At 46.3% G+C, this 16,721-nt stretch overlaps 1 protein-coding gene across 1 annotated transcript; it reads right to left on the reverse strand.

The window, feature by feature from the left end:
- Window positions 1-2,559: 2,559 nt before the first annotated feature.
- TMEM247 (transmembrane protein 247) lies at window positions 2,560-7,028 on the reverse strand. The gene is made up of 3 exons (XM_043917194.1): window positions 6,865-7,028; window positions 5,630-5,983; window positions 2,560-2,865 (listed from the first exon to the last, which is right to left on the reverse strand). The coding sequence occupies exons 1-3, from the start codon at window positions 6,979-6,981 to the stop codon at window positions 2,560-2,562; spliced, it is 777 nt and encodes a 258-aa protein (XP_043773129.1). The 5' UTR covers window positions 6,982-7,028.
- Between the last annotated feature and the right edge of the window lie 9,693 nt (window positions 7,029-16,721).

Raw genomic sequence — 16,721 nt, forward strand, 5'->3', positions numbered from 1 at the left:
CAGTTCTTCACATCAGGTGACCAAAGTATTGGAGTTTCAGCTTCAACATCAGTCCTTCCAATGAACATTCAGGACTGATTTCCTTTAGGACTGACTGATCTCCTTGCAGTCCAAGGGACTCTCAAGAGTCTTCTCCAACACCACAGTTCAAAAGCATCAATTCTTTGGCGCTCAGCTTTCTTTGTAGTCCAACTCTCACATCCATACACGACTACTGGAAAAACCATAGCTTTGACTAGATGGACCTTTGCCGGCAAAATAATGTCTCTTCTTTTTAATATGCTGTCTCGGTTTGTCATAGCTTTTCTTCCAAGGAGCAAACGTCTTTTAATTTCATGGCTGCAGTCACCATCTGCAGTGATTTTGGAGCTCCCCCAAAATAAACTCTGCCACTGTTTCCATTGTTTCCCCATCTATTTGCCATGAAGTGATGGGACCAGATGCCATGATCTTAGTTTTGTGAATGTTGAGTTTGAAGCCAGCCTTTTCACTTTCTTCTTTCACCTTCATCAAGAGGCTCTTTAGTTCTTCTTCACTTTTTGCCATTAGGGTGGTGTCATCTGCATATCTGAGGTTATTGATATTTCTCCTGGCAATCTTGATTCCAGCTTGTGCTTCATTCACAGGCCAGCGTTTCTCATGATGTACTGTGCACATAAGTTAAATAAGCAGGGTGATAATATACAGCCGTGACGTACTCCTTTTCCTATTTGCAACCAGTCTGCTGTTCCATGTCTGGGTTCTAATGTTGCTTCTTGACCTGCATACAGATTTCTCAGAAGGCAGGTAACATGGTCTGGTATTCCCATCTCTTTAAGAATTTTCCACAGTTTGTTGTGATCCACACAAAGGCTTTGGTATAGTCAATAAAGCAAGATTTTCTCCTTCTTTTGCCTCAATCCTTGCCCCCCAGCAACCCAGATCAAATTAAGAGATTGTGAGAAGTGACCCATAGCAAAAAAATTCTATTGAAAGTTTAATGAGAAATGACAGTTTTATTACCTTCAAGTAAATACCTGCCACAGGCAGCTATAAATGGGAATGGACACATTGAACTGGGTGGAAAATAAGAAGTCACTGTGGACTGGTGCATGATAATGTGTCCTGACATTGAATCCCAGAGTGGTCTTCTCTTTTCATGTATTTTCACTCAGCATCACTCAGAGAGCCCAACAAGACAGAAATGTATTCTTTTGTTCTTCTTAAAGCAGAGCCTCATGTCCAGGAAGAAGAGGGGTCAAAAAAAGAAAAAGACTTGACTGATTGCACAGCTGTGTCCATTCAGCTTGCTGTGTTATTCTTGAAGTCTCCTGCACTGACCATCATTCTCAGATGGGGCTGGTGGGGTTGGGCAGCTGACAACCTTCTGTGTGTTTTGGAGGGGGGCGGGGTAGGGGATAGGGGAGTTGAACACACACACACTGGGCCACTTCATTTGTGCCCTCTAGTGCCCAGAGTCTGTTCCTTTTAGTTGTTGCTGCCTGCTTATCTGTGTACCTGTCTATTGTAGACCGCTATTAGCTGTGTGTGTGTGTGTGTGTGATTTGAGGGTTGGACTGTGTGGCCTGTTTGGTTTTGTCCCCTCTCCTTCTACTTTTCCACGAGAGCAGCATTGCTGACTTGTTGTGGATCTAATCAGACATCAGTGCCTCCTTCCCAAGGCCCCTAGGAGTATGCCCAGATTTTGCCCCCACCTCACCCAGGCCTGTACTGCCCAATGATTAGGCTCCCTGGAGCTTCAGCATCTCTGTTCTTGGATCGCATGTGACTGAGGGCAGGCTCTGGGCCTGTGTGATGGACTGTGTGCTCAGGCCAGGGTTAAATGGGCCAGCGGCATGGTGATGCCATCTTGACATGTCTGCAGAGCTGGAAGGAGTTTACAGAGTTTTGGCTTTTGTGTTAGTTTCCTGTGTTAGTTTCGCTGCTGTCATAAATTATTACAAATGTAGTGGCTTAAAGCAACTTATTTATTCTCTTACAGTTCTGGAGGTCAGGAATTTAAAATGGCTTTGGCAGGGCTGCATTTTTTCTGGTGACTCTCGGAAAGAGTCCGTGTGCTTGCCTTTTCTGACTTCTATAGGCTGCCTGCATTTCTTGGCTCGTGGTCCCACATCACGCCCCACTCTGTTCCCGTGGCCACATGTTCTCTGCCTCTCACCCTCCTGCCTCCCTCTTATAGGAACCCTTTTGATTACACTGTGCTTATCTGGATAATCCAGGGTCACTTCTTCATTTCCAGGCCTTAATTTAATCCCAAAGTCTTTTTTTTTTTTTTAATCACATTAGGTAACATATGGGAACTGGGATGTGGACGTCTCTGGGGAACCTCCCTCAGCTCCCCACACCTCAGACAAGATCTGTCTAAATGAGCAGATTCAGTGGATCCCAAGTCAGCCCAGTCATGGTATAATTTCTGTGATTCTGGAAAGGCTTTCTAAACCCCTTCTCCCTACAGATGCCTCCTTAACCTACTACCTTCTGAAATCCTCCTCTTGGGAAACAAAGTGTCTTCACCCACAGTGAGAACTCAGGCTCAGTACAAGGCCTAAACACGTTTCTTCACACTAAGGTGTAAATGTTTGACAGCAAACCTTTCCTAACAGCAAGTTCTGACTGGGGGAGGGGGGCGCAGGTGAAGGAAGGAGGTGCCCAGTGATGGAGAGAGAGCGAAGGCACTTGGAAGTATGACCATAAAGTTTTAATCAAACAGAGCAAAATGGCCGCAATGCAGAACAGGTAGTGCTTGGAGAACAGAAAGAAGATCATCTCCTTGGTGACGTAGATTATGTGTATGAAGATGAAGCAGTACAGGAACATGGTGAACTGGTTCTGGGGAAGCAGGAGGTCCTGGAGGCCTCCCGAGAACTGTGGGGAAAGAAGAGAGTGGAAGCGACCAAGCAGGGCCGGGGCACCAGGCAGACCTGGGCTTCCTTCCTGCTCTTGTCCCTTCTGGAATGTGACCTCAGGCAGGCTGTCTTCCTCACCCAAGGTGAGGGTAATTGTGCCCACCTCACAAGACGGTGAGGAGGAAGCGTGAGACAAGAATGAAAAATTCCAGGCAAGGCTACTGGCACAGAGGGGACTCATCCTTTTCACTTCTTGAGCCTGGCCTTCGCCCTCCTTTCTCTGTACGCTCCATGCAGCCTCTGGGCCCCACACGTGGGCAGTCTCTCTCCTACTCAGAGATCCCCAGATCTGGACACTGGATCTTGGGCTAGCTTCCTAGACGGTCTCCCCTGACGCCCCACCATTTTTGCTGGATGGTGGCCCAATGAGAGGGCATCCCTTGGGCACAAATGCCTGTATCTGATTTTCTGGGTGCTGGCTTGTGTCACATCGGGACAGGCTGTGATCCTTCAGCCCAGGGTGTGTCTCTCCTGTGGACAGGTAGTAGACAGGTGATGGGGCCTCCCTAAACCCTCAGGGTCTTGGGTGTGGGGGAGGGTCAGTTTCTGCCTGTGTGTTGCTCTTTTCCAGGATCTATGTGATTAAGGTCAAACAGATCCCCAATTAAACTGTAGAAAGCATTAACATATAAGTGGAGTAAAAGCTGATGTAACTAGTATGATCTGCAGTTAAGAAGGCATCACACCTATGGTTCATTCTTTAAAATATCTTTTCAACTCATGCCGTATTTTTTGTAAGCGGGGTTGGTGATGCTCTGAATTCACTAGAAACATGAATATGTTTCAGAGGTATTTTTCAATACAATAACAACTGTCTACCTACTCACCCACCCACCCAGAAAAAGAGAGTTGGGAATTTAAAAATCAACTCAACTCCTCACGGAAATGCACAGGAAGTAAAACGCTTTTGTAAAATATTGTTAAAGGTGGGGTTTTGAACACAATACTGTTGAAACAACTACATAAAATGTGAGGGCAACTAAATAAAACTGAGGAGGGCAGAAATTGACTCCAGTAAAGCTGCCTCTAGAATGAATGGCAAGGAAGGCAGAAGACCAGAGGAAGAAACCAGGTGTTCTGGGGTGGGATTGGAGGGCTGGACGGATACTGTGTTTCTCTGCAGACCAGGTGTGGCTCTGTGTCCACAGACTCTTTGCCACTGTTGGTGGTCTGCACGCTAATGACTGACATCTGTGATTTTGATAACAAACTGTGCATTTGTGAAATCTTTTAGACTTTTCAAAACACTTCCAACGTCTCTTTTTTTTAAGTTAAGACAGAGAGCAGGTAGGACTATAAAGATTTCCATCTCCTCCAGCAAGGAGAAAGATTTTCAGACTAAAAAGCAAGTATTTCATGGGCAAGAAAAACAAAAGATAATTGTTAAGAAGCCAGCATGTATTCATTGAGAGCAAATCATGCAAAGCCAACCTAATTTTCTTTAAAAAGAACATGGACCAGACAGTTGGGGAAATGCTGTCATGTAATATCTTAATTCTGGGAAACTTAATTCTGATACTGTGTGTATCAGTACAGTTTTCTGGACAAGGTAGAGAAATGTGAGCTGGAGAAAATGTAACTCAAGGGTGCTGATTAATGGAACATTGCTAACCTGTAGGGAGATCTTTCAGTGGTATTTACTTTAGGTCATATCCTCCTCAACAATTATAGCAATGACTCGGATAAAGCCAGAAGGCACGTTTCTCAGAACTGAGGATGACTCAGAACTGGGAAGCATAGCTAATACATTACATCCCAATAAAATTAAAAAGTGATGAACATAGGTTGTTGCATTTGGGTCAAGAAGTGAATTGCGTGAGTACATAAAAATGGTAATAGCTAACATTTATTGAGTGCTTACCTCAATGTGCCAGGCTCATTTCAGAATGCCTCACATGTATTCTTTCATTTAATCCTCCCCACAACCCTATGAGGTAGGTATAGCCTTAGAGATGAGCAGACCAAGGTTCAAAGAGGATCAGTAATTTGCCCAGTGTCATGCAATTCATATGTTTCAGAGCCAGGATTTTAACCTAGAACTGTCTGATTTAAAGTTCAGACAGTGCTGCTTTAAACAATAACATCTTTCATTATTTAGCGCTTTATGATGGTCCAGCCACAGTGTTAGGAACTTCCCATCCCATTTAATCACACACAGGCTTTCTATCCACTTTTAGGTTAGGGGAGAGTGGCCCATTTCTTGCCAAAAGATATCTAAGTTTTAGTTGACAGCAAGGCAGTGTGATCCAATAGAACAAATGCAGCCCTGATCAGGGGAGGTGTGTGTCTGTGTGTGGTGGGGCGGGGGATGGTTCTATCAGAATCCACCGGCCAGGCAGCAGTGGTGGGGGGGTCAGGGCTGGGGGTGGGGGAGCGTTGGAGGGCACATGATGGGGAGGGGGCGCGAAGGGTGGGGGTGTCTGCAGTCTAGGCCCAGGCATCCTGTTTTAAGAGATGCCGAGAAGAGAGGAGGGGGGTGGGAATCCAGCCCGAGAAGAAATGTTGAGTTTTCCCTAAGGAGGACAACCGTAGACAAGGTGGTTCTGGGGTCAACCTTCCTGGAAGAGCTGGATCTGAGTTTAGCACGGAAGCGCTAAAGCCGCGAGCGGAGGTAGGGTGGGACGCAGCCGCCAGACGGATAAAGGCGGCTTCCTGTGCAGGTCCCGCCGGGCCCCCTCCGCCCGAGCGTCCCGCACCCTCGGCCCGGCGGGACCGTCACCTACCAGGCGGGGCGCCGCCTGCTGCCGCAGCTGCTCCATCACCTCCGCGTGCTGCCGCTGCCGCTCGTTCTCCTCGTGGAGGAACCTGAGCCGCGTGAGCTCGAACTCCATGCGCACCTTCTCCAGCTCCATCTCGGCGTTGCGCTCGCGCACCGGGGTCCCCGGCGCCGCCGCGGCTGGGACCGAGGGCAGCTCCGCGGGTTCGGGTCCATCGCCCGCCTGTCCTTTAGTGGCAGCCGGGCCAGCCTTGGAGGACAGTGACTTAGGAGGCCCCGGGCAGCCTGCGTCCTCACAAGTTTCCATCTCCTCCAGGTGGTCGTAGGAGGAGTCTGGCTTCGGGGTGTCTGCCTCCTGGGGCTGGGGAGACGGAAATGAGGGGATGGGAGGAGTCAGCCTGGGGCGGCCCCGTCTCCCACCCCACGTGCACCCGCAGCCCCAGACACCGTGCCCCGGGGGGCGCTTGAAAGTGTGTTGTGAGCTGTAAGCATCTAGACTGAATTCTTAGGAGAAACTTACAAGGAGTTATCGGGACCTTGGGAGTTAAGAAGATGGAGAGGGAAACTGACAGAGGAATGGCGCCCTAAATTTGCAGGTGGGTGTGGTGGGGGTATTGAGTAGAAGTCTGTCTTCCTGGTGATCTTCAAATCGCTGCTTGCAGGTGACTCACCCCACCCCCACAACTAGTTTGGGATCAGTTAGATACTAACTGACAGAGGTAGGAAGAAACCTAGGATCTGCATTGAGTACCCCTGTATAGGAGGACCCGGATCCCCATCTGTAGGAGGAAGAAAGCCACCCCCGCCCCCCACCCATGGAGAGGTAGATGTGTGTATGTGTGTGTGAAAGTCGAGTCTGACTCTTTGGGACCCCATGGAATTCTCCAGGCCAGAATACTGGAGTGGGTAGCCTTTCCCTTCTCCAGGGGATCTTCCCAACCCAGGGATCGAACCCAGGTCTCCCGCATTGGAGGCAGATTCTTTACCATCTGAGCCACCTGGGAAGTGGAGAGGTAGATGTGGGAGAGCAAAGGCAACTTCAGGTGACTTCACAATCTTACGAAAGCTCCCTGGTCCCTGGATACAGCCAGGTGCCAGTGTGGGACGGGGTGCATGTCAGCCCCCTCTTAGCTGCTCTCTGGAATCTCCTAGCACTCAGCCCCTAGCTCGTGGTGTCCCCATTGTGCTCTTCCTCCCCTCACTGGGACAGGCTGGGGAAGTGGGAAGAGGCATCCTCCTTACCAACGAAGCCCTTGGCTTTCCTTCAGACATGGGGTCATCAGGCGCCATCCTGGGGAAGGTTGGGCAACTTTCTCCTGCCCCTAGGCCTTCCATCATTTCCCTATCCTCCATTGCCATCCAGAAAACCACAACACTGCCAGTTGGGGCCAAAGGACATTTTCTGAGGCATTAACATTTGGCCTCACAAGATTCCACAGCCTGACCGCCATCACAATCGCCTGTCCTCATAATAACACACATTCCACCAGTCGCTAGGGCCCCTTTGGCAGAAGGTGGGATACCTTTGAGGTGCCTTTTAGGAAGAACTACAGGGTGGGCCTTCGGCACCCCTAGGGACCACTTTGAAAACTAGAATTCCCCCACTTGAAATCCAGAATTCCATCATTTGAAGTCTCTTCTTTTGAAGTTCCTCTTTTAAATGCAGGCTGCATTGAGATGAGTCACAGTTAGCTCCACAAACCTTGTTATGGGCCGGAGTTTGCCCTCTCACCCCCCACACTCATATGTTGAAGTCCTAGCCCCCAGTACCTTAGAATGTGACTTCATGAAGAGATAAGGGTCTTTACAGAGGTGATTATGTTAAAATGAGGTCATTAGGGTGGGTCCTTATCCAGTGTGACTGAGGAAACGGAAACACAGATGTGTACCTGAGGAGATGATGTGAAGATGAGGGAGAAGATGGCTGTCTGAAGACCAAAGAGAGAGGTCTCATATCAGAGTTCTCCAGAGAACCAACAGGAGCCCCATCTTACGTTTAAATAGAACTTATAAAGAAGGGGCTCAGGTGATTATGGAAGCTGAGAAGTGGCACGATCTGCTGTCAGAAAGTGGGAGACTCCTGAAGGCTGATGTATAACTTCCAGCCTGAGTCTGAAGGCCTAGTAACCGGGAGCGCTGCTGGTGTAAGTCCCGGTCCAAGACTGATATCTCAGGCAGAGAGAGTAAGTTCAGCTTTCCTCTGCCTTTTTCCTCCATTCAGGCCTTCAAAGGATGAGATGATGCCCATCCACACTGAAACAGAGTAGTCTATCTATCCAGTCCACCAATTCAAATACTGATCTCTTCTAGAAGCATCCTCACAGACATACTCAGATATAATGTCTAACCAGATATTTGGGTATCCCAGGGCCTAGTCAAGGTGACACAGAAAATCAACCATCAAAAGCCTGGGACAGATCCTTCCCTCACAGCCTTTAGCTGAAACCAACCCTGCTGACACCTTGACCTTGGACATCTAGCTTCCAGAACTGTGAGAAGATAAACCACTGTCATTTAAGCTACCCAGTCTATGGTGCTTTGCTATGGCAGTCCTAGCAAACTGATACAACCTCGATTATTCCTTGAACGCATTGAGTGGGAACAGTAGAGAGATTGGGTGCTGGGGAAGAGTCTTTGTTGTCTTCAGTTTTGTGGAAATGACAAAAAACATTGCTGGTAGCTGGAGGCAGGGTTGCATATGGAGAGAGAAAGGGGTGCGTTTGAATTCTCGCTTTGCTACTGTTTCTAGCTGGATGTCCAAGGGAAAGTTATTTCACATCTCTGATGTTCCGTGTACTCATTTGTGGAGGGGAATAAGGATATGCCCACTCGCCTGCCCTGTAGCTTTCCCAGTGACCCAGCGGGCAAAGAACCTGCCTACAATGCAGGAGACGCAGGAGATGTGGGTTCGATTTGTGGGTCAGGAAGATCCCCTGGAGGAGGACATGGCAACCCGCTCCAGTATTCTTGCCTGAAAAATCCCGTGGACAGAGGAGCCTGGTGGGCTACAGTCCACGGGGTTGCAAGCGTCAGATACGGGCACCACTCAGCGACTAAGTGCCGTGCTGCCCTGTAGCACTGATGTGAAACTAAGCTACTGCCTTTGCCCGTTACCTGCCTACACAGGGGCTGTGAAAATGATAACCACACCATCTCTATTACAAGAGGGTTTGTCACTGGAGAGAAGAAAGTGCTCAACAGCTACCTTCTTGAAAGGTGTTTTTTGGCCATGCCAGGCAGCTTGTAGTATCTTAGTTCCCCAACCAGGGATTGAACCCAGGCCACAACAGTGAAAGCCCCAAATACTAACCTCTAGGCCACCAGGGAACTCCCTGTTGCAAATCTTTATCTGAACCATGGCTTTCCTCTCCCAGAATTATGATGGTGACCATAGGAACTATCTCACAGTTATTGTGTAAGATGTTGATCCTGCTTCGAGCACTAGGAGTAGGATTGCCAGATAAATCTATTTAAGGATGTCCAGTTAAATTTGAATTTTAGATGAATAATTTTTAGTATAAATAAGTTCTGAAACTTGCATGGGACATATTTATATTATTCTTTGTTGTTTATCTGAAATTCAAATTTATTATAACTGGGGATCCTGTGTTTTCATTTGCTAAATCCGATGGTCTTAACTAGGAGAGACCTGCCCAGAGAAACAATTATGTATGACTAATGAGCTGCTATTAAAAATCACCAAGTACTCAAGTGTATAATAAGTGGTAAGTGTAGTTGTATCAGTTGTTTATCAAACAACCATAAAATCTCAGTGATGTAACAACAATAAACATTTATTTAACTCAGACATCTAAGAGTTGACTGATCTAGGCTAGGCTCCTCTGGGGGCTTGGTCAAGGCGGCTTCTTCCTCTTCTTGGGGCTAGTGGGCTGGCCTTGGCATGCTCTTTTCATGGCAATGGGAGAAGCACAAGAGGTCTTGGAATTGGCATACCATCACTTCCATCTTATGCTATTAGCTTTGGCTTTGACCAAACTCAAAGTCGAATGATGGGGAAATGTACTCCATCCTTTTAGTGGGAAGAACTGTGAAGACATAGTATAAAAAGTGTCGATATGAGGCAGGAAGAAGAGTTGGGGCCCATAATGCAATCTCTTGTTGCTGTCAGGAAGGTTGGTGCTGCTCTGATTGGAGCAGCTGGGGAAGGTTTGGTGGAAGAGGTGACATGAAGGGCAGGTGGGATTTGGGCAAAAGGATCAGCATGAGCAAAGTCTTGGCTGATAATTATTATCTATTTGTCTTTCCATTTCTGCTCTCTGCCCTTCCCCATCCTGCCCTTTCCCTAGGAGGTTGTCCTCCATGAAACTGCATGAATTCATTAAGGAAAGCAGTATATTCCAAGCAAGCCAGATGCACTTTCATTTCCCCTGTCCCAAGGTAAGAACTGCATATACCTGTCCTTAGGGGACTCTCTAGGAAGCTGGGGAGATAGCTCTCATGAGCCTTGGGTTGGTCTGGCACTTCTTCACCATAAAAAGAATCTCCCCTCCTCCACTGAGCCCAGAGAAAGGAGGTTATAGTAAAGCCTCTTGAGGGAATGAGGAGACAGGATCACATGGGCGCCCCCGGGGACTGTGCTGCCTTCAGCAGCGAGCACTGGTGTGCCTTCGTGTGCTTGGTCATTGTTACCTGGCTGGCTCTGATGTTTCTGCTTCTCTGTGTCCTCTCACTTTAATCAACACCCTTTCTCATTTTTCCCCCTATCTCATAGCTCTAATGTATGTAAGGTTTCTGCTTCCTCCCAATTGCAGCATATTGTAACTTGAGCTTCTAAAAACCCTTCACAGCCCTGACTGCATGACCTCTCTCTATGCATTCAGTGTTGTGTTTGTCTTAACTGTCTTAGTCATCATGATTTCCTAGTTGACTTTCCCAAGAGCAGGAATCAGAATGACCTACTTTATCTCTATGTGGGCAGAGCTTCTCATTCTAGTTGCTGGGCAGCCCATCGATTGGAAAGGTGTCCAGCCCGGCTGGGTGGGCAGTGGAAAAGTGGAGGGATGGGGAGGCAGGGCCATACAGAACAGTGTGCAGCAGCCTTGGGTGGTTCCTAAGCAGGAGCTGAGGGTGGGGGGCGGGGGGGTCAGCTTCCCTTAGAAGGCCCACTGGGTGCAGCAGGCACCATGCTGAAAGTTGGTGGACAGATTCTTATAGTGAAGTGTCAATTGTTTTGGCAAATAACCTGATGAGAGATGTGTATGTATATTAGTATGGCACTCACAAACTTCCATGCCCATTATCTCATTTGATTCTCAGAATGCCTGATGAGGCCATTTAAAGCAGGTGTAATTATTGCTTCCTGACAAGCAAGGAACCTGAGTCACACAGAGAGATGAAGTGATCAGTGTCTGAGTGCAGAGGATGTTAGTGGTTGAGCTAAGACTGGAATGCGGGCTTCCCGTCTCCTTCCCTGATGTGTTTATACTAGACCATAGGATGGTCTTTAGGGCTCCAACTCTGAGAGGTAAGACAATTTTCTACTTCAAATAAAAGAAAGACAGGTGTACACGGATGTGTATTACACACTGCTTATAATAGCAAAAGACCGGAAAAAAGTTAAATTTCCACTAGAAGCAATCTGGTTAGTGCTGTATCCATATCAAGAATACTATGCAGATTTTTAAAAGAATAAGACTAAAGAAAAAATAACAAATAAGGTAGATGCATTCACACAATTATGGAATGCTCTCCAAGATATATTACTCAGTGGAAAAGCAAAAGCAGTGCTTTCCTGTATATTAAAAATAGGAAAACATATTATACTGGTATATGCCTAGAATATGCCTGTAAAACCATAAAAGAAACTGGTTCCTGATGGCTGTGCCTGAGGTGGGAGGATGGGGGGATTGAAGGTTTGGGGTAGGACAGAGATATTCCTAACTGTATAGCGTTTTGTAAAAAGCAATGTGCATATATTATGTTTTCAGTTACAATTTTTAAAAAGTGTGTGGAAGAGAGAGGTTTGCTCAGTATGGGTCAAAGGAAGTTCAGGCTGTGTAATCTAGTTGAAGACAGGTAGGCATCTTTAAGCCACAGGGTCATACCCACCCCACATGCCATCCCCCCACCTCTGTGCCCCCTCTCCCATCTGGGGTTGCCTTTACTTTCACTGGGGACAGATGTCCAACTGCCAACATGTCCTCTTCCCTTTCTGGCTGCCTCAGCTGCAGACTGCTGGGATTTTGAGACATTTCAGCTCAGGTGTGCTAGAGCATTTAGGCGATTGTATGAGTTTGAGTGAGCTACAGGAGTTGCTGATGGACAGGGAAGCCTGGCATGCTGCAGTCCATGGGGTCTCAAAGAGTCGGACACGACTGAGCTACTGAACTGACTGAATAGTAACACCAACAATAGTTTACAATGATCGGGCACTAACCATCTACCAGGTACTGGGAACTTTTCATGGATCATTTTATGTAATTTTTCAGAGAAATCCTATGAGTTAGGTACTATGATTGTCTCTGTCTTCACAGAAGTAGTAACTGAGTTTCAGAAAGGCTAAGTCTCCTGCCCCTAGTGATGCAGGTAGGATCAGGTGAAGCCTGGACTTAAGCACCAGAGTCCCTGTATTAAATCCCTTCCTGCTGGAAATACTGAGAGCAGTTTCTATTTTCCTGATGGATCCCTGGCTGATATACAGTGAGTATGCAAAAGGAAAAGGAGACCTAAATGCCCAGAGGATTTGCTGCGCGTATCTGATGTAAGGACACACGCCCCCAGGGTGTATGCCATGATGTATATGAAGGCATGTATATGGCTTGCTGTCTGTATGACCCCTTCTCCACCAGTCCCCGCTTCACCTGCTTCCTCCTTACCTGACTATCCAAACCTCCTAATCATGGAACTTAACCAGTAACTGCCTACATGTTTGCCCCTTGCCCCAGCTAGGGATTGTTCTAATCCTTAGTTCAGAACAGATCTACCTGCTAGTTTATTAAAGGGAAATGTCCACCCTCATGATGCTTGCTAACCAAAGGAGCTGTGAGGGCTGTACCCTAGCAGCTGATTTCCCTGGTAACTGGTGAACCAACCTGACATCAATTCCCCCTATAAACAGTAGCCTCCCTGACTTCAGGCGTGTAAGATCCCCTATCCAACAAACCATTGATATTAACAGCTCTGTCGCTGTTTCCAGGCTCTTTCTTTGGCCTGCAGATTGGGCCATAACAAGACTTTCAGGCCTGAGGAGTGCAGTCCCACAGCATGTATATGAGCATTTTATCAGTCAGGGCCTGATCAGAAGACAGAAGCCACACAGAAATTCTAACAGGGAAGGCAGAATGTAAAGAATTATTAACTAGTGACAGGGAATTGGCTACTTAGGAATAAAGACAACTGTAAGTAATACGGGAATGAATTTGGGAGTGGTGCCTCTTAGAGGCTGAGATTCAGATCCCACTAAAAAGGGTGTGGCTGGAGTCATCAAGCCTTGTTCACTGAGGTCGATTCCAAGCTGGAAACTGACCATGGGGTGCCAACAGATCTCACCTGGAAGGTGCCTAGAAGCTGGTGTTAAACTTTCCAGGAAGTCATTGGAGAACCTTAGCTAGGAAACCTGTTGGGACAAGCTTCTCCAAAGGTGCCCCTGAGACTCTCTGGAGATGAGTACCATGCCCAGCATTGAGACAGGAAGAAGAAAGCGGAGTCCCAGAGCCAGAAGAGGAGCCCTTTCTTCCTCTGATGTCTCTTCAGTTCAATTCAGTCACTCAGTTGTGTCCAATTCTTTGCAACCCCATGGACTGCAGCACACCTCCCTGTCCATCACCAACTCCCAGAGTTTACCCAAGCTCATGTCCATTAAGTCAGTGATGCCATCCAACCATCTCATCCTCTGTCCTTCCCTTCTCCTCCTGCCTTCAATCTTTCCCAGCAAGGGTCTTTTCAAATGAGTCAGCTCTTCACATCAGGTGGCCAAAGTATTGGAGTTTCAGCTTCAGCATCAGTCCTTCCAATGAACACTCAGGACTGATCTTCTTTAGGATGGACCAGTTGGATCTCCTTGCAGTCCAAGGGACTCTCAAGAGTCTTCTCCAACACCACAGTTCAAAAGCATCAATTCTTCAGCGCTCAGTTTTCTTTGTAGTCCAACTCTCACATCCATACATGACTACTGGAAAAACCATAGCTTTGACTAGATGGACATTTGTTGGCAAAGTAATGTCTCTGCTTTTTAATATGCTATCTAGGTTGGTCATAACTTTCCTTCCAAGGAGTAAATGTCTTTTAATTTCATGGCTGCAGTCACCATCTGCAGTGATTTTGGAGCCCATAAAAATAAAGTCTGCCACTGTTTCCACTGTTTCTCCATCTATTTGCCATGAAGTGATGGGACCAGATGCCATGATCTTACTTTTCTGAATGTTGAACTTTAAGCCAACTTTTTCACTCTTCTCTTTGATTTTCATCAAGGGGCTCTTTAGTTCTTCACTTTTTGCCATTAGGGTGGTATCATCTGCATATTTGAGGTTATTGGTATTTTTCCAAGCAATCTTGATCCCAGTTTGTGCTTCATCCAGCCCAGTGTTTCTCATGATGTACTCTGCATATAAGTTAAATAAGCAGGGTGACAATATACAGCCTTGATGTACTCCTTTCCCTATTTGGAACCAGTCTGTTGTTCCCTGTCCAGTTCTAACTGTGGCTTCCTGATCTGCATACAGATTTCTCAAGAGGCAGGTCAGGTGGTCTGGTATTCCCATCTCTTTAAGAATTTTCCAGTTTATTGTGATCCACATAGTCAAAGGCTTTGGCATAGTCAATAAAGCAGAATAGATGTTTTTCTGGAACTCTCATGCTTTTTCGATGATCCAGCAAATGTTGGCAATTTGATCTCTGGTTCCTCTGCCTTTTCTAAAATCAGCTAGAACATCTGGAAGTTCACAGTTCACATATTGTTGAAGCCTGGCTTGGAGAATTTTGAGGATTACTTTATTAGCATGTGAGATGAGTGCAATTGTGTGGTAGTTTGAACATTCTTTGGCATTGCCTTTCTTAGGGACTGGAGTGAAAAGTGACCTTTTCCAGTCCTGTGGCCACTGCTGCGTTTTCCAAATTTGCTGGCATATTGAGTGCAGCACTTTCACAGCATCATCTTTTAGGTTTTGAAATAGCTCAACTGGAATTCCATCACCTCCACTAGCTTTGTAGTTAGTGATGCTAGGGCCCACTTGCCTTCACATTCCAGGATGTCTGGCTCTAGGTGAGTGATCATGCCATGGTGATTATCTGGGTCATGAAGATCTTTTTTGTACACTTCTTCTGTGTATTCTTGCCACCTCTTCTTAATATCTTCTGCTTCTCTTAGGTCCTTTATTTATATCAATTCTGTCCTTTATTGCCCTTCTTCGCATGAAATGTTCCCTTGGTATCTCTAATTTTCTTGAAGAGATCTCTAGTCTTTCCCATTCTATTGTTTTTCTCTATTTCTTTGCATTGATCACTGAGGAAGGCTTTCTTATCTCTCCTTGCTATTCTTTGGAACTCTGCATTAAAATGGGTATATCTTGCCTTTTCACTCTTCTTTTCACAGCTATTGGTAAGGCCTCCTCAGATAGCCATTTTGCTTTTTTGCATTTCTTTTTCTTGGGGATGGTCTTGATCCCTGTCTCCTGTACAATGTCACAAACCTCTGTCCATAGTTCATCAGGCACTCTGTCTATCAGATCTAGTCCCTTAAATCTATTTCTCACTTCCACTGTATAATTGTAAGGGATTTGATTTAGGTCATACCTGAATGGTCTAGTGGTTTTCCCTACTCTCTTCAGTTTAAGTCTGAATTTGGCAGTAAGGAGTTCATGATCTGAGCCACAGTCAGCTTCCGGTCTTGTTTTTGCTGACTGTATAGAGCTTCTCCATCTTTGGCTGCAAAGAATATAATCAGTCTGATTTAGGTGTTGACCATCTGGTGATGTCCATGTGTAGAGTCTTCTCTTATGTTGTTGGAAGAGGGTGTTTGCTATGACCAGTGTGTTCTCTTGGGAAAACTCTATTAGCCTTTGCCCTGTTTCATTCTTTACTCCAAGGCCAAATTTGCCTGTTACTTCAGGTGTTTCTTGACTTCCTACTTTTGCATTCCAGTCCCCTATGATGAAAAGGACATCTTTTTTTGGGTGTTAGTTCTAAAAGGTCTTGTAGGTCTTCATAGAACCATTCAATTTCAGGTTCTTCAGCATTACTGGTCGGGGCATAGACTTGGATTACCGTGATATTGAATGGTTTCCTTTGGAAACGAACAGAGATCATTCTGTCGTTTTTGAGATTGCATCCAAGTACTGCATTTCGGACTCTTCTGTTGACTATGATGGCTACTCTATTTCTTCTAAGGGATTCCTGCCCACAGTAGTAAGTATAATGGTCATCTGAGTTAAATTCACCCATTCCAGTCCATTTTAGTTCACTGATTCCTAAAATGTTGATGTTCACTCTTGCCATCTCCTCTTAGACCACTTCCAGTTTGCCTTGATTCATGGACCTAACATTCCAGCTCCAAAAGAAAATTGGATTAAAGATTTACTGAGCATGGCTCCACCCATCAGAGCAAGACCCAGTTTCCCCCTCAGTCAGTCTTTCCCATCAGGAAGGTTCCATAAGCCTCTTATCCTTCTCCATCAGAGGGCAGAGAGAGTGAAAACCACAATCACAGAAAACTATTCAATCTGATCACATGGACCACAGCCTTGTCTAACTCAGTGAAACTATGAGCCATGCTGTGTAGGCCACCCAAGACGGATGGGTCATGTTGGAGAGTTCTGACAAAATGTGGTCCACTGGAGAAGGGAATGGCAAACCATTTCAGTCTTCTTGCCTTGAGAACCCCATGAGCAGTATGATGTCTCTTCAGCGCCCTCTACTGACAAGGCTTAATATCAGGGGCTGGCAAGAGATGTTTACAGGGCTTTACTTCAGTATCAGGAGCTGGGCAATTAAGGGTGGATTTACAGTTGAGAGGCAATAAATTGATAACTGACATAGCATGGAGGTACTAGGAATTCAGTTCCCTGTCAACACAGCTGCCTCAGTACTCCAGGGGAAGGTGCTGCCTTTTGAGAAGTTCACCCAAAATGATACTTCACAAGCCC

The sequence above is a fragment of the Cervus elaphus genome, chromosome 11 (genome assembly GCF_910594005.1).
Source record: "Cervus elaphus chromosome 11, mCerEla1.1, whole genome shotgun sequence".
NCBI lineage: Eukaryota > Metazoa > Chordata > Mammalia > Artiodactyla > Cervidae > Cervus > Cervus elaphus.